Source organism: Lissotriton vulgaris, chromosome 3_1, assembly GCF_964263255.1.
Source record: "Lissotriton vulgaris chromosome 3_1, aLisVul1.2, whole genome shotgun sequence".
Classification (NCBI taxonomy): Eukaryota; Metazoa; Chordata; class Amphibia; order Caudata; family Salamandridae; genus Lissotriton; species Lissotriton vulgaris.
In genome coordinates, this window is record NC_141689.1 from 49104366 (window position 1) to 49131249 (window position 26884).

General features: G+C 45.2%; 1 protein-coding gene across 1 annotated transcript in view; it reads left to right on the plus strand.

Annotated features, from left to right (window-relative positions):
* The first annotated feature begins 625 nt into the window (after positions 1-625).
* The window catches only part of LOC147725921 (vomeronasal type-2 receptor 26-like), a 65162-nt gene continuing 38903 nt past the window's right edge, over positions 626-26884 (plus strand). The window contains exon 1 of the mRNA XM_086963388.1: positions 626-1462. Coding sequence (XP_086819514.1) covers positions 626-1462 — 837 coding nt within the window. The remainder of the gene's footprint in view (positions 1463-26884) is intronic.

Genomic DNA, 26884 nt, shown 5'->3' on the forward strand with positions numbered 1-26884 from the left:
TGCAGCAAAAAAGTTTCTGACATCAGGACACCAGGACACTAGGAAGCCCCTTTGGAAGCCCCATTGGAGACTAAGAGGGGGGTTTTGCAAAAGCTGGAGCAGCGGTTCAACAAAGACAGAACCAGCACAAGAGGCAGAGGCAAAGCGCCAGCGACACCCCCTGAACCCAATCAAGAAACAAGTAAGGAGTGGTAAAAGAACAGGGTTCAAGGGTCAAAGGGCCAAAGGGGACGGTAGAATCGAGAGGGGCGGTAGAAAATACTGGCACTTGTATGATACTAGTCCAGTCAACCTAGTTTTTGGTACCAGAGCAAAGGGGCTGGAGAGTGATACCTATGAGAAAAGTACATTTTGACAGACTAATAGGACATAACAAGTCATAAAGGTGAGCCGAGATAGCGGAACCAGTCATTCAAACTGAGTGCATTTGCTGTAACATAGAAATACATTTTTACGCTCCTTGCCAAAAAGCTATTTATCCAACCATCCAATCCCCGTTTATACTCCCAAGTGTACTCCCCCGACGGCAGCTGTCGCGCAGGCGGCAGACGGGCTTGGGGATTCCAGGGAAAGACAACGCAGGAGAGGAGTAGGTAAAGACAAAATTCCGGAAAATTTGTCTAACATGCGGTCAGGAAAAATTCGACAATCTCGAACACAGAAAGCAAAAAGAAGGTTGACAGTAAAAGGGAAAAAAGATGAAGGGAATAAAAGCAATATAGAAGAGTCAACCAGGAACGAACAATCTGACCAGGCACCTACTCACATGGCGGAACCTTTTAAGTTGGGAAGTGAAAAGTTGAAATACAATTTTCAATTCTCAAAAGAGCAAGGGGCAACAACACTAAACAATAGCAATGGTGTAAAATCTCAAAAAAGTCCAAAACACCCAATCTGCTCGATTTCATCATGCAAAAAACATAAGATAAGAAATGACTCTGTAATAAGAATAAGTCCTAACCCCAAAGAAAAATCGACAATAAAAAATTGGCTGATAAAAACCTCGGCACAAGTTCATGCACCTCATAACCAAACAAAGTCAACACCCAACAAAACATCAGATGAGGCTAACAAAAGTAGCCCAGCCCCCATTAATCAGAGCAATTTAGGATCCCAAACAAATCTGCAGAAAAGCGCACAAAAGATCGAGTGGTCCAAATCTTTCTCGATCTTCAATGAAACAGAATTGCGTAGAATGCTCGAAGAAAATACACACAAGGAAGCCGACCCAACGCAACTGAGTCTAGAAAATTTGAGAAAATTGGAATACCCGGATAACATCGGTGAAAGAAAAGCTAATGGTCAAGAAAGGAAGCTAACAACTGCTCCAATAATCCTTACATCAAGCCCAATAAGACAACCTGCGGATAAGAGCCAAGACTCTACCATAATAAAGAGCACAACAAAAGAAGAACACCCTATAACTATTTCTTCTTTAGAAAGTTTAAATAGATCAATAGGGGTACACCCACAACAAAAGGAAGGAAAATCCACACTTTGGGGGATGTGCTCCTAAAAAGTTTACAACAAGCAATTAATGCGCTGAACTTTCAATCCAACAAACTCGACGTGCAGGTAGATTTAATGAACCTAATCGCATCTCACATAGCGGGAATACATTTGAAACTGGAAAAAATTTTGTCATACATCACAAAAGAAAAGGAGGAAGATAAAAAATGGAAAGAGAAACTAATAGATCAAAACTGCGTTTGTAAGGACATAATAGATAAATTAGCAACCTTACCAGACATCTTGAAAGAAATATTAGCAGTAACAAGTGGGAAAACCAGCAAAGGTGATAATCCCAATACAGAGGATAATAAAAACGGAAACCAAAACAGAATAAGTCACATCATCGAGGAAGAAAAAACTTTAAATGATACAGATGAAAACAAACAAATAAAGAGAGGTCTGGGAGAAAACAAAACAATGGGTTCATCGGGTAAATCAGAACCTCTAACAAAAAGACAGCGGAAACGGGCAAGGAAGGCAAGAAAAAATGCTACCAAAAGTAAGCAGGCAAAACAATTCTTTGCCATCTTCGAACAGAAGACAAAAGAGGCCAGAATAAACCCAATCACAGACACTCCAATTACAGACACCCCTACCAAATAAGACGGAAACAAAGAAACAAACACAGACGAAGCAGAGGAACAAACAAAACCCCCAGCCAGAACCAAAATAACAGCAAACACACAAGAAAAAGACGAGGAACAGTCAACCACAAACAAAGCCAATGACAAAAGCAAAACGCTAAAATTAAACTACAGAGAGGTCTCAGAACAACAAAAAACAAAGGAAAATAATCCAAAAAGGGAATGTGAAACATGGGACAACAAAGAATTAATCCAGCATACTGAAGGAAACTCACCACACATCAAGGAAAAAAAGGAAAAAGGTCAAAGACAAAAAATAGAGGCCGATCAAGCGAGGAAATTAAATATTGGCCTGATCATAACGGCAGGAAATAAAGGAAGAACATGCAGAGACCACGAATCTGAGTCAAACAATAAAACAAGCCAAAATGGAGGAAATTTTCAAACAGGTCAAGAAGAAACGCACCTCTTTCAACAAGCATGCACAGTAGATTCCATTCGTCCGGACTTAACAACTATGGCCGGCCAAAATGACAACATATCCCACATTCAATTTGATCCAACAGAGGGAAAAAGGAGAATTTATCAAACCGGACATCCCGAAACAGCAAGAATGGAAACAGAATGCAAATTACTGTTCAAGCCGGAATTCCAAACAAAAGGACATTCAGACACGCTGAACAGGGGAAATATCCTTTGATTAATCGAAGAGATACCAATACTGAGGGGGATAACAACAAGTGACCTGAAAGCAGTTGAATTTATCCAAGGAAACACAGATATGGACTCGGAAATAAGCAGTACCACCTGGGCATCTAAAGAAATAGCAGAACTCATATTCTCAACCAGGACACATTTTACAGAATGGGGAATAACCTTAGAGCGTCTCACCCCAATAAAATATCCATTCCCCTTACTAATCAACAAGATTACCCAACCTAAAAACGCAAAGGGAAAAACCCAAACAATCCTGAAAGGAGCAAGAAATAAATCTATTTCGGAACAAGATCTGAGTAGTACTAAAACAAAGCAACTATACCAGGGTCTGAAGGAACACAATGACTGGTCCTGGTTGGCACAGGCGCTAAATTGCCATCGATCCTGATGTATGTAAATTGATACAAAACAATCAAAGACCAAATGCCAATTTATCCCCAAAACCAAAAACAAAAATAAGGATTTGCTCGTGGAACTACATGGTTTCAAAGAAATGTCCCAAGACCGAGAAACAATAGATTACCTGAGTAAATTTGAAATAATTCTACTCCAGGAAACCTGGAATGTAATCCCGAGACAAATCATGGGATATGAGGAACATCACATAATGGCAGAAAAATGTGCAAAGTATGGACACCCAAGGGGAGGTCTGTCAATCTTTATTACCAATAATTTTGACTGGAAAACTGAACAGCTTGACTCAGGAGAGAATTGGATACAAGTGATCAAAGTAGAGCCGAAAGCAAACAAAAAGAACTCTGGATGGAGTTTACTTATTATAAATCTATACATTCACCCAGACAAGGCGTTCAAAATTGAAAAAGCTCTAACTTTGATAAATTTGATAAAATCTTTACACAGAACTTACCAATCGCACGAGATATTCATTTCCGGTGATTTCAATTGCAACCTAATAAAAACAAATAGGAAAAAGGATAAAATCCATAATATTTGGAGCGATCTGGAACCACTAGGTCTAACAATCCTAAATGGAAAAATGGAGGGAGACATACCCGCCAAAACCACTTTCTCCAGTGGGAAAAAGAACTCCATAATTGATTTCACCCTAACAAGCAATGAACTAAAAAAGAACATAGAATATTTTGGAATACAAACTTGACCTGAGAGCGACCACTTCCCACAAGAGACAATAATGAGGTTAAACACCGAAGAGAAAACACAATTAGAATTCCTTTCCGCAATTCCGGAAATATACAAACTGAAAAAAATCAAAAGCAAGGGCCCAGTAAAAAAGGAGATAATGGACTCAGTTTTAGAATATGAAATTTGTTCTATGGGCAGGGAAAACCAATCACCCATAGCAAATTGGGAAAATCTACATAAATTTGTGCTGGGAAAATTTGCAATAAATACACCGGTAATTTATGGTCACAAAGCAAACAAAGAGCCGTGGTACAACACCAAACTAAGAGATAAGAAAAGGGAAATTGCGAAAAAATTAAGAATAAGGGCAGCAGAAAAAATGTCAGGAAATGAAGTAGATAATAACGACATACATAAAATGAGGAAAGAATATAAAGAGGACTGTAAAAAAGCTAAAAAAGCTCACACAGAAGAAATCTGGGCAGATCTTTTAAGAACAAGTAAACTACCAAATAGTGGAGAATTTTGGAATATAATAAATAAACTTTCAAAATTAGTTGGTGAACAAGCCAATATAGGATTAAGTGAAACAACATGGGCCGCTTATATCAACAATCTGTACAACATCCAGAGTTATCCAACCAACATAGAAACAACCAAAAATCTAAAAAAAGATCTAGAACAAAAAGATACAGTTCCCGGACAATGGAAAAACGTCCAGCAGGAAGGCACTGCCCAAGAGGAACAAGCACCGTTGACAACGATTAAACACCTAACCGCACTAATAAGGAAAATGAAAGCGGAAGGAGCAGCTGGCCCAAATGGAATGCCGAACGCCTTATTCAAATATGACACTGACTTCTGGGCAAAATACTTGACCCCACTATTTAATTATATTCATAATGAAAAAAAGATCCCACCGTCCTGGCAAGGAAACATCTTCCATCCAATTCATAAAAGTGGATGTAGAATGGAACCCGGGAATTACAGATTAATAGCTTTAATCAATGTGGAGGCAAAGCTTTTCTCATCCTGTATATTGTCCCTACTTCAACATTGGATAAAAAACAATAATATAATACCCAAATTTCAAACCGGTTTCAGGGAAGGTATGGGCTGCTTAACCAACCTGTCAGCACTGTCGTTATTGATCGAAGGAGCAGGGAAAGGAAAGACTGGATTAATAGCCTGCTACATAGACCTGAAAACCGCCTTCGACCGAGTCCCCAGAAAACGCCTATGGAAAAAACTGGATCTTTGGGGTCTACCGCCGGCATTAATGGAAACAATAATGGCACTATATAGCAGAACATGGGCAAAAATAAAACTGGGAGACGGAAGAAGAATATCTGCAGAATTAAAAATAACTAATGGCCTCAAACAGGGCTGCGTGCTCTCCCCAAGCCTTTTCAATATATATCTGGCCGACCTAAAAGACCATCTCCAGAATGCAAACGGACATCCGCCAAAATTAGCCAACGAAAGTATTCAGTTTCTCCAATATGCCGACGACATAGTAGTCTTAAGTCAAATGCCAATAGGCCTACAAAGAATAATATCAGAATTAACAGACTATTTTGAGAGAGAAGGCCTAGAACTAAACATCAAAAAAACAAAAGTGGTGAGACTAGCGGGCAATAGTAGAAGATCTTTCAAATGGTACACAAAAGGTAGACAAATCGAGGAAACAACTGCTTATAAATATCTGGGAGTCACAATAAGCAAAAACATGTCACTCTCAGACCAAAAAAGAATCATCACCGCAAAAGCACAATCACTGAGCTTCGAGTATAAAGTTCTCCAAGATAAACTGCAATGTCCATCATACGACCACCTGCTAAAGGTAATGGCAGCCCAAGTTTTACCATCACTCTCATATGGACTGGAAATATGGCATGGAAAAGAAGCAGCCATTTTAAATACCCTCCAGACAAAAATATACAAATCTGTATTCCATCTATATAAAGGATCAGCCCCGGCTCAAATAAGACTGGAATTTGGTTTACAAAATCAAATATATCAATGGAAAGCAGCTCTAGTGAAATGGTGCTGGAAACTAAGATCGGTGGAAACGGGCTCTTTAAACAACTTATGTTGGCAAGAAATTAAAAAACAATATGACCGACATGAATCCAATTCATGGGGCAATGATCTGCGAGCATTAATAGAAACCCTCAAAATAGAGGAGATCTGGAAGAAACCACCGGAAGAATCATCTTTCAAAAAGATTTGCAAACTAAATGCAAAAGCCTTATCTTTGGTAGAAGACAAAAAGACTTTGGCCAAGCGGCGCCATGCATGGACCATTTTAAATTCATACAAACAATTATGTTATGTTATGTTATGTTATAATAAGTTTATATAGCGCACGGCTACTCTAAAAGAGTGTCCCGGCGCTTTCCACAGGCAGCTCAGTGTAGAATAACATAACAAGGAAAAACAGATACAAGAAAAAGAGAAAACCCACCAGAAAAAACTAGAGATTAAAAAGCCAAGTCTTCAGGCTCTTCCTGAACTGAAGCAGATTGGAGGTGCTGTGTAGCGTCAGTGGAAGCGAATTCCACAACTGGGGTGCCTTGAAGCTGAAAGAGCGCCCCCCCAGTGCGGGCCTTCCTCACAAGCGGAACCACGGCAGTGAAGAGAGATTCGGACCGCAGTGAGCGGGCTGGGCGATAAAAGGCCAACCTCCGCTGCAGGTACCCAGCACCTGAGCCAAACAATGCTTTGTGCATCAGCGTCAGGGATTTAAACACGCCTGACCCAAGACCACCTCTCCTTCAGGAAGAAGCTGAAGACCTGGTTGTTCGAGCAGTAGCGGCACCCCCCCCCCCAGCGCCTTGAGACCCTACGGGTATGTAGCACGCTTTATAAGTGTCACTGATTGATTGATTGATTGAAACATAATCCGCTTCCGGATGGGCAGCCAGTGGAGCGTCTGCAGCAACCCAGAAGCTCGTGCTTGCCTATGCAGGCCAAAGATGGCGTGGGCAGCAGAGTTTTGTGCCACCTGCAGGCGCTGGACCAGATAATCAGGGAGGCCAAGAAAGAGGGCGTTGGCATAATCCAACCTGGATCCAATGAGCGCTTGCACAGTAATCCCCCTATGCTCCACAGACAGCAATGGAAGGAACTTGCGGAGCATCTTCAAAATGCCAAAACAGGTGCCGGCCAGACCGAGAACATGAGCTCTCAATGAAAGCTTGTTGTCCAGCTTGACACCAAGGTTTTTGGCAACCAATGATGACTGTGCGGGAGGACACATGTCAGACGGCCACCATTGCCGCCACTCAGGGTCGGTGGCACAGCCAAAGAATAAGACCTCCGACTTACTGGAGTTGGCTTTCAGACTGTTCCGCTGGAACCAGTTGAAGACCATTCCCAGACAGCCCCGAATACTCTCTCCATCTAATGCCTGGTCTTTACCGCATGTGAAGAGGAGTTGCGTGTCGTCGGCGTAGGACACGATCTGGGCCCCATAAGCCTCCACCGCCGCCGCCAGAGGGGACATAAAGATGTTAAACAGCGACGGGCTCAACACAGAGCCCTGTGGAACCCCGACTCCCAATGGCGGCATCTCGGCGGAGCTCTGGGAAACCCAGATCGTCTGGCGGTGGCCTTCAAGGAAAGGTGTGAACCATTTGAGCACCGTCCCCCTAATGCCGATGTCATAAAGCCTGGCGAGGAGCGCCTCATGGGGGACGGTGTCAAAGGCTGCGGACAGGTCCAACATGACTAACATGGCCTTGCCACCAACATCCAAGGTCTCCCTGATGATCTCCGAGACCTCCAACAACGCCGTTTCCGTGCTGAAATTAGGACGGAATCCGGATTGGGATGGATGGAGCAGATTGTTGGCTTCTAAAAAGCTTGACACGACGCCATGGACATGTTTCTCAGTGATCTTGGCCAAAGCCGGGAGAAGTGAAATTGGCCTATAGTTGGCCAGAACCTCGGCATCAAGACCAGGCTTTTTCATGAAGGGGATTACCATCGCCCTTTTCTAGGTGCGAGGGACACTCCCCTCCCTCAGGGAGGCATTGAGGATGGGATTGACCAGGGGGTTCACCACCGCCGCCATCCCGGGCAAAAATTTGGCAGGGCAGGGGTCTAGTGGCGAGCCTGATTTAAGGCTGGCCAGCAGCACCCGAGACGCCTCGCTAGAGACGGCAGGAAAGTCTGACAGCACTGCAACAGGCGTGGACGATGACCCATGTCCAGCCCCGGGGCCGCAGCCACCCACCTCAGAGCTCTCCAAGAAGGAGACCTGAATCGCCTTGATCTTGTCGGTAAAAAAACTGGCGAGATCACACGCCCACGCATCCGATGATACTGGCGGGGGTAAGTGGGAGCTGGGGGTCGTGAACTCCTTCACAACAGTGAAGATCTCCTTACAGGAGTTCGCCGACGCCTCAATCCTCCTAGCAAGATATTCTTTCTTAGCACCTAGGATGTTCCGGTGGTAGGCCTTCACAACCGCCCTGTAGGCAAGCTTGGCCTCCCCGTCGTACTGAAGTCGCCAGGCCCGCTCCGCAACCTTACATTGGCTGCGAGCCACATGCAGCGCCTCCGTGAACCACGGCGCAGATTGCCGTATTACCGTGGACCGAGGGGCTGCCTTTGGGGCAAGATCATCCAGCCTTTCAGTCAGCCACAGCTGCAGAGCCTCAGTGTCTCTTTCCAGATCCCCCTAGAGGTGGCAGGGATGTTCCGTAAGCGCCTGCTCCAAAATATCAGGCGTCACTCTGTGCAACGCTCTCGAGGCTGGTCTAGGCAACGTGGGGGCGCTGTTGTCCGGCCGCCCATTCTCCAGCACGGGAAACCTAGTCAGCCTATTATCCGTCCAGAGCACCGGCAGGGTTTCGATATCAGCAATCGGGACTGACGAGAACACTTGATCAAGGGTGTGCCCTTTCTCATGTGTAGGACCCGACACAAACGGTGCGAGGCCAAGCGGAGATGTAATGTCCAGCAGTTTAATAGCGTCCGGGTCATCTGTCACGTCAAGGTGGAAATTGAAGTCGCCTGCCACTACACAATGCTGTGTAGACAGCGCCAGCTCGGAGATCGCTATCTGCAGGTCCTCCAAGAAGGAACCCGTAGGGCCTGGCGGCCTGTAAACCAGCAGCCCCTTAAGCGCTTGGCCCGGGGACAGTCTGAGTGTAAAAGCGAGGGACTCAGAGCCCCCGATGGGATTCAGGGGGAGAACTGAGCAGGAAACGTTCTTCTTCACCATACAGCTACTCCACCAGCCCTTCCCTTAACTCTGTCCTGCCGGAAAATGTTGTAGGCTGGAGGAATGGCAGAGAAAATGTCCGGATTGGACGCCTCTCCCAACCAAGTTTCGGTCAGGAGAAGACATAAGGGATTTTCCCTAACAAGGAGATCATATATGTGCAGGGCATGGCTACCTACTGACCTCGTATTGAGCAGCAGGCATAGATGTTTAACACGAGCCTCGGCAAGCCTATGGACGTTGACCGGTGTCCAAATAGGCGTCGAGCTGCAGCCCGGGCAGCGCCGTTTACCCTTGAAATGCCCCAGAAAAACCGAGCGACAGGAGCAGGAATAAGTCTGCATAGCACGCAGCGTCGCCGAGGTGTAACTGATCATCCTCACCCACGCCTGACCGGACCGTCGTCCACCGCCGCCCCGACGCCTCCGGGACGCTGACGGGCGCAGACGGGCAGGACTCCGGCACGACTCAGGCTAAGCGAAGGCGTCCACCTGCGCGTCCCGCTGCGCGTAAGGGAGCAACTTTAAATAGGCGCTCCAGTCAGCCCTTAGCGCGCGAGTCCGCTCCAAGATGGCGGCCGCCGCCGGATGAAATGCCCCAAGCTAAGATGGCGCCCAAAGTTGTCCCCCAGGACCCGGACCCACCAAAGTGGTGGTGCTTTGTAGGCAAATAATGCACTTTTTATATGCGGTGAGGGGAGTGAGGGGCGCGAGCTACAGGCAAGGAGACTAAAATCAGGGGTAAGTTAAAGCAAAAGCAAACCGAAATACAAAACAAGGAAGTCTTAAAATACACAGCGCTAGTGCCAGCGCGAGCGCAGCAGTGTGGTAGGTAGTAAAGACCGCCGCCACACAAAGGACCGCCTTAAATAGGCGTTCCAGTCAGCCCTTAGCGCGCGAGTCCGCTCCAAGATGGCGGCGGCCACCGGATGAAATGCCCCAATCTAAGATGGCGCCCAAAGTTGACCCCCAGGACCCGGACCCACCAAAGTGGTGGTGCTTTGTAGGCAAATAATGCACTTTTTATATGCGGTGAGGGGAGTGAGGGGCGCGAGCTACAGGCAAGGAGACTAAAATCAGGGGTAAGTTAAAGCAAAAGCAAACCGAAATACAAAACAAGGAAGTCTTAAAATACACAGCGCTAGTGCCAGCGCGAGCGCAGCAGTGTGGCAGGTAGTAAAGACCGCGGCCACACAGAGGAACGCCTTAAATAGGCGCTCCAGTCAGCCCTTAGCTCGCAAGTCCGCTCCAAGATGGCAGCCGCCGCCGGATGAAATGCCCCAATCTAAGATGGCGCCCAAAGTTGACCCCCAGGACCCGGACCCACCAAAGTGGTGGTGTTTGTAGGCAAATAATGCACTTTTTATATGTGGTGAGGGGAGTGAGGGGCGCGAGCTACAGGCAAGGAGACTAAAATCAGGGGTAAGTTAAAGCAAAAGCAAACCGAAATACAAAACAAGGAAGTCTTAAAATACACAGCGCTAGTGCCAGCGCGAGCACAGCAGTGTGGTAGGTAATTAAAACCTCAAGCCTACCTCATAGCGCACTTCCGGCTATCTTTAAAAACAAAATTCATGGCCCTCAGAATGGGAGACCACTGCTCCAAAGACCTGATCCCGTAATGGAAAGACACGCATCAGGGACGAAGTTGTAGGCTATGTGACTATCACAGTGAGACCTTGTGTCACCTCCTGTGCACATGTGAATCTTCCATAGAAAAAAGGAAAAATTTATTGAAACCTATTTTTAATATGCTACAGATCCGTACCTGCAGGCAAGCTGTGACCAGCTGGATGGGAGCAGGCTCAAACATTTTAATATGCCGCGGGGTAAAATTCATGAACTTCGTAGAGACTTTGCTCCAAAAAATAGAAACAGACCACAGATAAGGCCTGGGAGGAAGTATTTAATTAATGAATGCAAAAACAAATTTTAACAACATGAACTTTTAACCAGTTGTTATTTTAACAGAATTTTTGTACATGTATGCTTTATGCTTGTGACAAATCAAATAAAGTAAATTTTGACTGACTACTCCTTTCTGAACTTTTATTGCTTCTTTCTGCAGCTCTTTTGTCTCTTTATATACTTCTCTTGCCTCCTTCAACCTTCTCTTGCCTCTTTCTGCATTTCTATTGCCTTGTTCTACACTTTTCTTCCTTCTTTCTGTGCTTTCCTTGCCTCTTTATACATTTTCTTGCTTCTTTCTTCATTTCTCTTGCTTCTTTCTGCACCTCACTCTCTTCTTTCTGCACCTCACTCTCTTTTTTCTGCACCGCTCTCACTTCTTTCTGCACTTCTCATGTATATTTCTGTACCTCACTTTCCTCTTTCTGTACCTCTCTTGCCTCTTTCTGTACCTCACATGTCTCTTTCTGCACTTATCTTGCCTCTTTCTGCACTTTTCTTGCTTCTTTCTGTGCTTCTCCTGCCTCTTGCTGTGCTTCTCTTGGTTTTTACTGCACCTTTTTGCCTCTTTCTGAACTTGTATTGCTTCTTTCTGCAGCTCTTTTCTCTCTTTCTACACTTCTCTTGCCTCCTTCAACCTTCTCTTGCCTCTTTCTGCATTTCTATTGCCTTGTTCTACACTTTTCTTCCTTCTTTAAGTGCTTTCCTTGCCTCTTTATACATTTTCTTGCTTCTTTCTTCATTTCTCTTGCTTCTTTCTGCACCTCACTCTCTTCTTTCTGCACCTCACTCTCTTTTTTCTGCACCGCTCTCACTTCTTTCTGTACTTCTCATGTATCTTTCTGTACCACACTTTCCTCTTTCTGTACCTCTCTTACCTCTTTCTGTACCTCAATTGTCTCTTTCTGCACTTATCTTGCCTATTTCTGCACTTTTCTTGCTTCTTTCTGTGCTTCTCCTGCCTCTTGCTGTGCTTCTCTTGGTTTTTCCTGCACCTTTTTGCCTCTTTCTGCACTTTGCTTGCTTCCTTCTGCACCTCCCTTGCCTCTTTCTACACATGTATGTCTCATTTCTGCTCTTCCATTGTTCATTCATGCACTTCTCTTGCCTCATTCCTCTGTACTTCTTTTGACTATTTTTTACTTCTCTTGCTTCTTTTTTTACTTCCCTTGCTTTTTTTTGCATGTCTCTTGCTTCTTTCTGAACCTGTCTTGCCTCTTTCTGCACTACTCTCGCTTTTTTCTGTAACTCAATCTCTTCTTTCTGCATGTCTCTTATCTCTTTCTACACCTCACTTGAAACTTGCTGTACCTCACTCTCTTCTTTCTGCACCTCTCTTGCCTCATTCTGTACCTTTCTTGCCTCTTTATACATCTCACTCTCTTCTTTCTGCAATTCTATTGCCTCTTTCTGCTCTCCATTTGTGTCTTTCCACACTTCTCTTGCTTCTTACTGTAATTCTCTTGCCCATTTCCGTACCTGTCTTTTCTCTTTTCTCTCTTGCCTCTTTCTGCATCTCTCTTGCCTCTTTTTGTACTTCTCTTGCTTCATTCCCTTGCCTCTTTTTGCACTTCCCTTGCCTCTTTCTGCATATTTCTTACTTTTTCTGCACCTCTTTTGTTTTTTTCTGCACTTCTCTTGCCTCGTTCTGATTTCTCCTGCCTCTTTCTCCATAGCATTTCCCTCTTTCTCCAGTATTGTTGACTCTTTCTGTACATCCCTCTCTTCTTTTGGTACTGCTCTTACAGCTCTCTGCACTTTCCTTCCTCCTATATTCACTTTATTTGCTTCTTTCTGCACCTATCTTGCCTCTTTCTACACTTATATTGCTTCTTTCTGCAACTCTCTTGCCTCTTTCTGCTCTTCTCTTGGCTTTTTTTGCACTTCTCTTCCCTTTATCTGCACATCACTTGCCTCTTAATACACCTCTCTCGCCTTTTTCTGTACTTATCTTGCCTCTTTCTGCACCTCATTCTTTTCTTTCCATACCTCTCTTGCCTCTTTCGGCACTTCTGTTTCCTCTTTCTGTACCTATATTGGCTCTTTATGCACCTCATTTGCCTCTTGCACTTTTCAAGCGTATTTCTCCTCCTCACTCCCTTCTTTCTGCACCTCGTTTGCTTTTTTCTGCACTTCTCTTACTTCTTTCTGCACTTCTTTTGCTTCTTCCTGTACTTCTCTTGCTTTTTCTGTACCTCTCTGGCTTCTTTCTGCACTTCTTTTGCCTCTTTCTTCACTTGTCTGTACATTTCTTCCTCTGTATGCACTTCTGTTTCCTTTTTCTGCACCTCTCTTGCCCCTTTTTGTACTTTTATTGTCTCCTTCTCTACTTCTCTTACCTTATTCTGCACATCCCTTGCCTTTTTCTGTATTTTTCTTGTCTCCTTCTCTACTTCTCTTACCTTATTCTGTACTTCTAGTGTCTCTTTCTCTACTTTTCTTGCCTCTTTCTGCACCTCACTCTCTTCTTTCTTGAAGGACAATGATTGCTGTGCTTGAAACATGCTGCCTTTGAGAAAGGAGATTGCAAAACATGTCAGACATCATACTGCTACATTTGTGCGACTTAACAAAGCTGCTCTCTTTGAATTAATTTGCCTGACTTGATGAGTACACTTTGCCTGGGGCAACTTCTTTGATTATATTACTATGCCTGCTCGGCCAAGAAGTTCACCACCGCGGGATCCCAGCGGACCTCAGCTTGCTTTTTTAGGCAACGTTATATTATTTTTAGTGATTCGTTTTATGCTTTTCTGGTGACTCCCTTGTATAAGTCTTATGCTAAAAATATTAGGCCCGAGTGGGTGAGGGTGATGAGCCAAAAATAAAGGTTATATGCCTGATTGGCATTAAAAAATTTTTATGGTAACAGATTCCCTAGCTGTAATCTGCTTATTACAAAAGAATTTAAAAAAAGCCAACAAACTTGAATTATTGATTGAGTAAAGTATATGATAAAACCTTTTAGAGTGGATTGCTGGTAATGCTTTGTTATTTAATGAAGTCATTTATTTTATTTCACAGTAGTATGTAAGGATTTTTGTGTTTGTTACTTCTATTGAAAAATCTTTGAGTATACGATCTTAGAATGCACACTAGAAGCATGGTTTTATCTTTTTATTAAAATCAAAATCCCATCCGGGTGCATACAATGGATGTTGTGTTCACTTTAAGACAAACAAATAATGGCAATAAAATTAGCTAGTAAACTGAATAGCAGGAAAAAATACAGTGTATTTTGTATAATAGTTCTCCAACTCCTCTCTATCTCCTCAGTAATCTAATCTTTTAAGAAATCATTGATTAAAGGGGGTAAAAGTCCCTAATCTACCAACAGCTACAATCTTTAAAAAAAGTCACCAAATTAACCTTTGTGTAATCCCTGTTAGCTCTGCACAAGACAGTGGCACCATAGAGGCAATAGGTAAAGTATTTATGCAGGACTAAAACTCTTCCAAATTAAAAACATGAAAAAATCCCCTTGCATACTTTGTAAAATGCAAGACATTATTTAACACTAACATGACGATCCAATCAGCAGGAGCTCTTTTGTCTTATGTTTTTTGTATTTTGTGAATCTCTGCAATGTATCTGATGTAAAGAGCTCCGATACCCTAGGGTCTGGCTAGCGCTATATAAAACTTCTTAAATAAATAAATAAATTTAAGAAAGCTCAATAATGATGTTGGATAGAACCAAGATCTAATAGTGCCTGGGGTTGAGAGTCTGAAAAGTTTCAGTGCTCAATCCATCATCTTATTGTGTTTGCAATGTTTGCCCTAAGTTGTCAGGGTATGCCCCGACATGGGTCCTTTGCTCATTTTGCCACTGGATTCAAGCTAGCCCGGCTGAGGAGTGGTGTTGCCCTAAAAATGGTACAAGGATGATTGTTTCTGGTTCATGAAAGATCTGGCTTGGCAGTTTGGACTGGTATTTTTTTCCCATGAAGAGCAGGGTCAAGACTGATTTGCATGTGGCTGGGTCTGAACTAGGGCGGCGAAGTGAGCTACCAGTGATGGATTTAACCCAGATCTAATAGTGACTTTGGGTGGGAGTCTGAAAAGTTTAAATACTCTGTCCATTATAATATTGTGTTTGTACAGTTTAAAACTGAACGCACAGGCTGTAATGACAGTCCTAAGCCATAATTAAAAGGGCTACATAAGTGGGTAGCACAATAAGTGCTGCAATCCCACTAGAAGCAGTTAATGTACATGCACTAGGTACATGTTATACAACTTTACTAGGTACTCACAAGGAAATTAAATGTGCCAATTGGCTTTAAGTCAATTTGATCATGTTTAAATGAAAAAGCACAATCACTTTAGCACTTGTGAGCAGTGGTAAAGTGCATATTGTCATAAAAGCTTACAAAATCAGATTCAGAAAGCAGGAGGGTAAAATAAAAATGTTTAACGATGACCTTGTAAAGAAGGCCAAGTCTAACAAGTCTCAGAAATAAAAGAACCTGTGTACATTTCTAGGTGGACTCAATAATTCACTCGTATTCCTTAGTGGATCAGTGGACATATTGTCCCAATGGAGGCAGTTGTTTTCTATGTCTCGGCTCTCAACAGCTATGGTGTCCCCAAGGCAGTTAATAAGAGTCTGCCTGTAAGTGGTTCACTGTGCCTTCCTCTAGCCTTCAGGAAGGGAAAGGTGTTTTCACCTTTCTGGTTGCTTGATTCTAAGCCGGCAATCCATGGAATCAAAGATGTTCTCTACCCTATGACATAAAGGCAGCTGAAATACTCTACTTAGCCCTTATTGTTTGGTATTAGAACAACAAATCAGATATAAGCCCTGTTAGACCTGTCAGTCTTAGGGTGATCTTCCATCAAAATTCCTTTTTTCTTGGCCATAAAACTATGTGTTCTTTACCATTGCCAACCAGTGCTAAAGTTCTTGTGCTCTCTCCCCTCTCTAATGGTAAAATTGCCTTGCACCCAATTAGAAGATTGAATTTAATTGTAAGCCCTTAGCAAAGTAGTAATATAGCTACCCATTTATTTATTTATTTATTTTTTCAATTTATAGGGCGCAACAGCTACCCAAAAAGGGTTTCCCGGTGCCTAGACACAGCTAGTTAGAGGACAGGAGAAAGGGGTAATGGCTATTGAGTTTTATTGTTCAAATAGCCAGGTCTTAACAAGCTTTCTGAACCTGGTATAATGTTCTTCCTTTCGGATGAAGGGAGGGAGCGTGTTCCAGAGGGATGGTCCCAGATGGGCGAAGGATCTGCCACCTACTCTCGCCCGTTTGAATCTCGGCACACAGAAAAAGGCTGCCGTCTGCGACCGAAGGTTACGCTTGGGAGTGTAGAGGTGGGCGAGGGTTTGAAGATATTTATTTGTGCCCGCTTTAATTCTGAACATATAGTTCAGGGCTTTAAAGCGGATTCTGTTTTCAATCCTGAGCCAATGGAGTTCCCGGCGATGGTTCGAGACTCCGGAGTTTTTGGGAATATTGCATAGTAGACAAACTGCTGCATTTTGCACCACCTGTAGTCGGCCGACTACTGATTTGTTTGCGCCCAGATACAGAATATTGCCGTAGTCAAGCCTCGATGTAATGAGGGCATTGACTACGGTCTTTTGCGTGGAAAGAGGCAGCATCCAGAGGATTTTCCTCAACCATTTGACTATGGTGAGGCATAGACCAGTTACTTTACTGGCCTGTTGATTCATGGATAGGGAATTGTCCAGAATTAATCCCAGATTTCGAACTTGGGTCACCGGAGTAGGAAGAGCGCCCATCTGGTCAGGCCAGTGTACGGGATTCCACAGATCTTGATGTTTTCCCAGGACCAGAATCTCCGTCTTGTCACCGTTGAGTTTTAACTGGTTTTTCGTCATCCAGTTCAGGATGTTTAGGAGTCCTTCTTTGAGTAGAGAAGGGGAGTGAGGACAGGATTCGGATAGGGAAAAAATGATTTGGGAGTCGTCGGCATAGCTCATAAGAGTGAGACCCGATTGTTCAACAAGGTCGGCCAGGGTTCTGAGATATAAATTAAAGAACAGAGGACTAAGAATAGACCCCTGAGGCACTCCATGGGGTGCCGGCAGGATATCCGAAGTGGCTCGTGAAGGGGTAATCTGGAAGGTTCGGTTAGTCAGGAAGGACCGGATCCAATCCAGTGCCTTTCCGCGTACACCATTTTTGTGCAATTCTTTGACGAGTGTTTCATGGGAAATGGTGTCGAAAGCCGCGCTCAGGTCTAATAGCACGAGCGCGACCGTCTGACCTTGATCAAGTAGCTTTAGGATGTGTTCAGTGACTCCAAGCAGGGCGGTTTCTGTAGAGAAACCAGCCCTGAAGCCAGATTGTGAGGGATGCAGTAGAGAGTTTTCTTCTGCAAAAGTAGCTAGAGCAGAATGCACGTGTCTCTCCAAACATTTGGAAAATGCCGGGAGCAGGGATATGGGTCTGTAATTGGCGAGGATTTCCGGGTTTGCAGTCGTTTTTTTTAGAAGGGGCGTAACCATGGCATGTTTCCATAAGGCTGGGACAGTGGCAAGATCAAGGGAGGAGTTCAGAAGGTTTGTAATGATCTCCAATGAGTTATCACCAAGTTGTTTAATGATTTTGATAGGAATGCGGTCCCTGGGGGAGCTGGATTTGATGGTCTTAAGAATTAATTTCAGTTTGTCTACTGAAAGAGCAGGCCAGGATTCCAGTAAGTTGGCACAAGGGGAAGTTGGTTCTGAGTCAGAGGAAGAGGATGGTTCTGTATTGTTTGCCTTGATATCTAGGATGATTTTGTCAATTTTTTCAGTGAAAAAGCATGCTAACGCCTGACATTGTTGAGTGTTTAATGGGGGTGCTGCAGCTGTAGTGTGGGCACCAGCCAATTCTTTAACTTTGTTGAAAAGGGTTTTTGGCATATTAGTGGCTTCCATGATAGTTTTTGAGACGAAAGCAGCTGTTGCTTTTGCGCAGGCCGTGTGATAAAGGTTCCTGGCTTCCTGGTAGCTTTTTTTTGCGTCAGGGGCGTAATTCTTACGCCATTTGCGTTCGAGCGCTTTGCATTTGGATTTTTCGGTTTTTAGGCTATCATTATACCATGGAGCCGGGAGGCGGTGTCTACTCCCTTTGATGCAAGAAGAGGGCAAACATTTGTTAGCTGCATCGCTAAGCCAATTTTGTGCTTCGGTTGCTAGGCAGTCCATGTTTGAGCTACAACTTGGGGGGTTGTCTTGTTATGTCGAGTTTAGCAGTTCTAAGTTCACTAATTTCCAATTTTTCCTAGATGAACCTTGAGAGTCATGTTGCGAGTTGGGGGAGGGTGGAAAAGTAATGCTGAATTTTATTAGTTGGTGGTCAGACCAGCCTATGGGCGAGGTGGCAATACAATTGAGTTCACTGATGTTGGAGATTATAGGGTCCAGCAAGTGGCCAGCTATATGAGTAGGGCTAGAGTTGATCAGGGACAGATTTAAGGCCTTCAGGTCTTCAAGTAGGTTAGAACAGGAGGGTATGGTGGGGTCCTCTAGGTGCAAGTTCAAATCGCCCAGCAGGGAAAAAGTACTTAAAGTAATATAATAAGGGGTGATAAGATTGGCTAAGTTAGGTACCCATTGAGAAGGATTTCCTGGGGGTCGATAAATCAAAAGGCCTGACATCGTGAAGTTCGGGTTCAAGGAAATTTTGAAAAGACCCGCTTCACAGTCTGGAATAGCTACTGGTTCCAGAGTGCATTTTAGCTCTCTATTAAAAATAATTGCTATTCCACCACCTAGCTGTTTGTTCCTGTCTATTCTGACAATGGCGTAGTTGTCAGGGAGGGCGGTAGCAACATCCGGTCCGGCGCTATCGTGCAGCCAGGTCTCGGTTAAGAAAAGGGCACTGGGACCGTTTTCAGCTAAGAGGTTAAAAATATCGTATTTGTGTTTTGGCAATGATCGGCAATTTGTACTATAAAATACGTAATTTAGAGGTTCGTTTTTACGCAGTAACTTGCTTTTTCTATGTCTTCTGGAAGTGTCAGGGTGGGGTAGACAAATTGAGGTGGACAGTTTACAGTCAGCGCAGAGCGTATTCCGACTTTATGGAGGTTAAATATTGAGCACCTAGGATTGGGGGTAGGGCGCAGCGCTTTCAATTCAGATGACGATCTTACCAGCCTGAACAGTGCAGGGGGAGCGGAAGCCTCTGCCTCGTGCCCCGTCCTGGCACGGACGGGCACAGACGGGCTAGTCTTTGGCGTGTCTTCGGCGTGCTGATGGTGTGCCCGCTGCGCTCGACCGCTGCGCTTTCGAGAAGTGAGCATGGTAATAAGGAGGAGGAGGGGGTGTGGCTACATGGGAGGGGCGTGGCCCCTAGTCACGTGGGTGGTGACGCTAAACAGGGATATTGATCTTCCCACAAACAGCGCTCGAGATAAGTGCAACAAAGTTATCACAGTTTCAAGTTCTTAAAATCAACAGAAAACAGTGCGCGTGTGTATACAATTTTAAAATTAGTCTAGGAGCAAACACCCCCGGCTTCCGCCTCAAGGGTAGCTAGCAGGTATACCCAGGGCCTATAAATTAAATAGCAGCAGTTATTGTGCACTCACTCAACCTGAATGTACAGTTTTAAATTGCCATTTCAATAGTTTATGTTGATGTATTGAAAAGGAAATCACAATCCTTCCATTTTAACACATGTAGGTCACACCTAGGTTAGGCCTTGAATAGTCCAATGGTGCAGTATATGCAAAATATTGGACATGCACATTTAAGTTTTACATCTCCTAGTAATGCCAAAATCCTACATTAATTTTCCACTACTGCAAGGCCTACTTCTCCCATTGGATGACATTGGGATGCATTATTAGTGTGTGTGAAGTAGTGTGGCTCACTGGTTAGAGGCGGCAGACCCGAGAGCAGAAGTCGGCCCGGGACCAGGGTTAGATTCCCGGCGCGGCAGGTTTCTGGACCAGCGTCAGCGGACTCGATAATTCTCTCGCCTCGGTGCCCACTCTGATCAGCGATCACACTCGACAACTCTGGGCATTAGCTTGCCTCATCTTCACTAACGGCCCCACCAGACCGCCGGGGATGCCTGGTCTCACCCTGGAGATACCCATTAAGGGACCATCTCTCGGGGAAGCCAGGAAGGGTTTCGCAGCGGTTGAAGCGCCTTGGGACCCTCCGGGTAAGTAGTGCGCTATATAAATGCCTATACATTTACATTATTGCATTTAATAAGTGCTAATCTTCAAATGGGACCAGGTGACATGTCGAGTTTGGTGTCTAAGTAGTTGTACTTAAAAGCCCTCCTTAATGGTAAAGTTATATTTTTAGTCACAATTTGAAAATCTAAATTTTAGAAAGCTGGCAATTTCCTGTTCTCATCATTTGGTATCTGCTCCCTGTATCCTGGGTCACATGACTAGGCTTAGTTGGCAGTTGGTGCCAGACAGTGACACAAAGAGAAGCTAGGTGTGGGCAGGATGGGCCACTCTGAGTTAACAAGGGGGAGGAGCAATCAACTACTACACTTACACTTACTCTTGTGATATCCAGCATTGACTATGCAAACCCTTGTTACATCGGACTTACAAAAGATTACAAAGACTGCAGCTTGTCCAGAACCAGACAACTAGATTGATGTACTGTCTGTCTGTAAGTGGTTCACTGTGCCGTGGAGTGGTGTGGCTCACTGGTTAGAGGCGGCAGACCTGGAAGCAGAGGACGGCCCGGGACCAGGGTTCAAATCCCGACGCGGCAGGGCCCTGAACCAGGGTCAGCAGACTCGAAAATTCTCGCCTCGGTGCCTAATCTAACCAAGGATCACAATCGGCAACTCTGGGCTTTAGCTTGCCTTATCTCCACTACGGCCTGCCACAAACGCCAGGGATGCCTGGTTTCACCTTGGAGATACCCAGGAGGGAACATCTCACAGGGAAAGCCAGGACGGGTTCCCCCAGCGGTCTATAGCGCCACGACGCCTATGGGTAGCAGTGCGCTTTACAAGACACACACATTTACTAGCAGCCAAGATACTGCCATACAACACCCCGTTAAGAAAACCGCATTGTTCCCAATCACAGAACTAATTGTATTCAAAGCAGGTTGCACAGTCATTAAAACCAGGCAAACTAAAAGTTATTTTTTCATTACTTAGAGAATACAAACTATACTCTCAGGCGTCATCTCAGATCGCCAAATCTTAACCTTCTAGAGGTCCACAAATAGCGCAAGAAAAAAGCAGAAGGTAACCAGGCTTATGGTGCTGGCTCCTGGTGCCTGGAATTCTCTTCCAGATAGCATACACTTTTCAGACAATCTTATGACTGAAGTGGTCCTCAGCCCTGCTGCTGGAACACCCAGCACCATGAAAATGTTTGGTGTACGTACACATAACATAACATGTCACAAAGGCCCTGTCTGAGTACTCTTGCAAACGATATGACACTATTCAATTGTGACCCCAATACATCTGGGGCCAAAGCTTGATGGCAGGAAATTGCAAGCCACTCTGGCTGGTGGAAACCTATAGGAGCTTCTCCTACTTCAAAGTAGGCACCAAGTTTAAATATTGGACCTCATACCCCATCTCTTTAGTATACTTCTGTACATGTGTATGCTTTGCTGCCAGATTGACTGCCACTCTTCTGCCCTGGTATTCTGCTGTTCTGATGCCAGCTGCCTTCTTTGTTAAGAAGGAAGACTGGACCTGCACCCTTCATCTCAGGATGAAGTGGCTCCAAGGTTCAGTCAGCTGACCTCCTGTTGTGAGCTATGGGGACATAACTAGCTCCAGAGGGTCCCTGCAACTGCCCAGCAGACCTGCTGCCTGGAACTACTGCCTGGACCTTCAAGTGGACCTGCCCGAACCCTGATGGCCTCTGAAGTGAGTTCCAGATCCCCAAAGGTGCCCCTCAGGGCCTAAAACATTGGTGTGTCTTCACTTTAGCTTCCCTTGAGGGTTGTATGCTCCTCAGGGACTCAAACACAAGTTTTCAGTCATGATCTTGCACCCCCTGGCACCCACCAATGATACCCAGTAATGTGAGAGCGGCACTTCGTGTACAGCATTGACAACTCAAGGGGACCACTAATGCGTAGCGGCAGCCATGACTGTCTGCAACGCTCAGCCTACTCTTTGTGCTACTTTGATGGCTATCTGTACATTTCATCCTGCTCCTCTCGGCCTCTTCCACTGCAAAATGAACTCTTTACGCAGGACTGTGATGGTTATTCTTTCAAATGGACTAACCTAGTCCACGTATTTGACTTTAACCCTCTGTTGCTTTATTTTGCCAGTTCTGCAGTTTTGTTAATTTGGAGGGACTGGAGGCATCTTTCCATCATCTCTACGGACTCCCGCTTTCGTCTTTCTGTGGGCACTACACTCTGGTGGGACATGGAGTCCCAGAGTGCAACACTGCATCACCATCAGCCCCAAACTAGCCGCAGCTGCTGAGGGCGGAGGCATCAATACCGCGCTATAAAGCACCGCCAAGCCCCCGCTGGACAGGATGCGCCGGGCGAATCGCGGGCCAAGGGTGGGCCCGTCCTTGCCCGTCAGTGACTGTCAGAGGCTGGGCTGGTCCACATCTCTAACTTCCTGGTTGGACGCCCCTAGCCCCATTAATAGACCACCCCAATTCCCTGTGTTAACTATGCCCCCTCTACTTCAATATTCCAGTTTCTAATAGATTCCAGACTCTGAATCACATGGATGCAATAGATTGATGCTGGGGTGCAGATAGACAGGGACAGGAGAGTCAGGAAATGGGTGTTAGCAAAAGGACGGTGGATATGTTGGAGGTGGTTTCATTCCCACTTCAGTCACCGGATGGGAACCTCATTTTGTTAGTAGACCCCAGTTTGGATAGTCAATATGCAGGGCTATTTACCTTCTGCCCACAGGGAGTATCTAACAGCCCAATAATGGAGTTATCTGCTGACCATATGGGTACAGAAGCAAGCAATATAAGAAAGGGGTATACAATTACTACATGGAATGTAGCTGGTTTTAAGAAGAAACAGGATACCCCAGCTTGGATGGATTTCATTGATTCTAAGCATGATATTATATGCTTACAAGAGACTTGTTATGCTAATGTTATGTTAAAAGCACTTAGTAAGTGCACGTATACCAACGGTTTCTTGACGCTCAAGTGAGGATAAAGACCATGGCAAGAGGGAAGCTCAATCAGGGTATGCTTGGGTAAACAGCCACTTGGTGTATGGTACCTATGTATGTGGAGGGGATTACATCCTATTGGCTCCCTGCTAATAACTGGTAGAGCTAAAGGAGGCCTGCTAATCCTTGTTTCCATTAAAGTGACTGCATTTAAATTGAATAAGTGTGTTACTGTTGGTGCCCATAGCCAGAGTATGTGGCTTCATTTTAAAGAAAACACAACAGGTGATGGACCGAATGTGGATCAATGTCACACACTCAGCCCATTCCAAAGACCTGGGCCCAAATCCATCGCTTCTTTGCACTCCACACCACCCTGGGTTAGACAATGGCGATATGCAAATCAGCTCTGACCCTGTGCCCCATGGGAACAGTCCAGTCCGAACTACAAAAGCCATGTCCTTCCCAGAACGGAATCAAGCATCCGAGGACCGGACCGGCTTCGAGGTAACACCTTTCATCAGCCCGGCTAGCTTGACTCCAGTGGTGTGGAGTGCCTGGGACCCACGTCTGGGCATCCCCAGCGCACCTAGGGCGGAATATGCAAACACAACAGGTGATGGACCGAATGTGGATCAATGTCACACACTCAGCCCAGTCCAAAGATCTGGGCCCAAATCCATCGCTTCTTTGCACTCCACACCACCCTGGGTTAGACAATGGCGATATGCAAATCAGCTCTGACCCTGTGCCCCATGGGAACAGTCCAGTCCTAACTACAAAAGCCATGTCCTTCCCAGAACAGAATCAAGCATCCGAGGACCGGACCGGCTTCGAGGTAACACCTCTCATCAGCCCGGCTAGCTTGACTCCAGTGGTGTGGAGTGCCTGGGACCCACGTCTGGGCATCCCCAGCGCACCTAGGGCGGAATATGCAAACACAACAGGTGATGGACCGAATGTGGATCAATGTCACACACTCAGCCCAGTCCAAAGATCTGGGCCCAAATCCATCGCTTCTTTGCACTCCACACCACCCTGGGTTAGACAATGGCGATATGCAAATCAGCTCTGACCCTGTGCCCCATGGGAACAGTCCAGTCCGAACTACAAAAGCCATGTCCTTCCCAGAACGGAATCAAGCATCCGAGGACGGGACCGGCTTCGAGGTAACACCTCTCATCAGCCCGGCTAGCTTGACTCCAGTGGTGTGGAGTGCCTGGGACCCACGTCTGGGCATCCCCAGCGCACCTAGGGCGGAATATGCAAACACAACAGGTGATGGACCGAATGTGGATCAATGTCACACACTCAGCCCAGTCCAAAGATCTGGGCCCAAATCCATCGCTTCTTTGCACTCCACACCACCCTGGGTTAGACAATGGCGATATGCAAATCAGCTCTGACCCTGTGCCCCATGGGAACAGTCCAGTCTGAACTACAAAAGCCATGTCCTTCCCAGAACGGAATCAAGCATCCGAGGACGGGACCGGCTTCGAGGTAACACCTCTCATCAGCCCGGCTAGCTTGACTCCAGTGGTGTGGAGTGCCTGGGACCCACGTCTGGGCATCCCCAGCGCACCTAGGGCGGAATATGCAAACACAACAGGTGATGGACCGAATGTGGATCAATGTCACACACTCAGCCCAGTCCAAAGATCTGGGCCCAAATCCATCGCTTCTTTGCACTCCACGCCACCCTGGGTTAGACAATGGCGATATGCAAATCAGCTCTGACCCTGTGCCCCATGGGAACAGTCCAGTCCGAACTACAAAAGCCATGTCCTTCCCAGAACGGAATCAAGCATCCGAGGACCAAACCGGCTTCGAGGTAACACCTCTCATCAGCCCGGCTAGCTTGACTCCAGTGGTGTGGAGTGCCTGGGACCCACGTCTGGGCATCCCCAGCGCACCTAGGGCGGAATATGCAAACACAACAGGTGATGGACCGAATGTGGATCAATGTCACACACTCAGCCCAGTCCAAAGATCTGTGCCCAAATCGATCGCTTCTTTGCACTCCACACCACCCTGGGTTAGACAATGGCGATATGCAAATCAGCTCTGACCCTGTGCCCCATGGGAACAGTCCAGTCCGAACTACAAAAGCCATGTCCTTCCCAGAACGGAATCAAGCATCCGAGGACCGGACCGGCTTCGAGGTAACACCTCTCATCAGCCCGGCTAGCTTGACTCCAGTGGTGTGGAGTGCCTGGGACCCACGTCTGAGCTACCCCAGTACACTCAGGGAGAAAATTACAAAAAACAATTTGATGGACAGAATGTAGATCAATGTCGTACATTCACCCCAGTACAAGGATCTGGGCCTAAATCCATCGTTGTTTGCACTCCACACCACCCTGGGTTAGATAATGGCTTTATGCAAATCAGCTCTGACCCTGTGCCCCATGGGAACAGTCCAGTCCGATATGGCTGTGTAGTTCGGACTGGACTGTTCCCATGGGGCACAGGGTCAGAGCTGATTTGCATAAAGCCATTATCTAACCCAGGGTGGTGTGGAGTGCAAAAAACGATGGATTTAGGCCCAGATCCTTGTACTGGGGTGAATGTAAGACATTGATCTACATTCTGTCCATCAAATTGTTTTTTGTAATTTTCATTTTAAAGAAGGCAGTGATATGATTTTGGTCAATTTTTATAACAATATATTTGTTAACAACCGGGATTCTGTTATCCATGCACTGGAAGAAGAACTTGATAATATGTTGGAACATATTAGGAAACCAGCTATTATCGTTTGGGTGGGCGATTTTAATTTACAGCTATGCCCTCTAGCTAAAACTAATGTGTGTGGGTTTAGGAAGGATGGACAATAATGAACATGATGATGATGACTTTCTACACTTCCCCCACTGTGATTATGGCATGAATATGTCAATGTCTAAATTTGATTTGGACCTTCTCCCATGTCTTACAGATGGGGAAAATGTTAATCTCCCCACTTTTACAGGTTGAAACGCGGCTACTAACATCGACCACATACTGATTTCTTGTAATAATGATAATTTGCATTCAACCCCCTGGATAACGGAACAGGCAGTCAGTGACCATATTAGTATATCCGTGGCCTTATTTTATTGGGATCGCAATTCCATAGTAGAGGAGAGATACGTCACCGATGTTCCTCCAATTAGACCTAATGGAATGCGTATACGGTGGGCTGGTATTGAACCGGCGAAGTTTAAAAGAGAAGTTATAATTTTGGGAGCGGCTGTAATTAACTATTGTCTTAGAGAAGAAATTAGCCCAGAGCTGTTAATGTCTAACTACTTAAAGATAAATAGTACAGTAGAGGGTCCTTTAACCAAACCTTTTAAAGGGGATAATTATCAACATGTGGGCTGGTTTGACCAAACTTGTTCTAATGCTTTACGTAGCCTGAAAAAAGCCCTGGATATGAACCCCAGAGATTCAGCCGATATTAAGAAACTTCGTTTAGACTATAAAATGGCATTAAAAGATAGGAAAACTGAGCTCCAAACTAATGCATGGGAAAAGTTATGTTTAGCATCTAATTTAAAGAACAGTAAATTGTTCTGCCAGACAATAAATTCCCCCTTTTTGAAGGAGGATCATATTCCGGAATCGATTTCTCATATTAACTGTAAAGCCTGGGTTGATCATTTTACTACTATTTTTAACCCACTAGATAGGGAGGGAAACATCCTTTACAACGCAACTTTTACCACGCAGTGCCTTTACGATGAAACTTTTACATTGCAAACCAT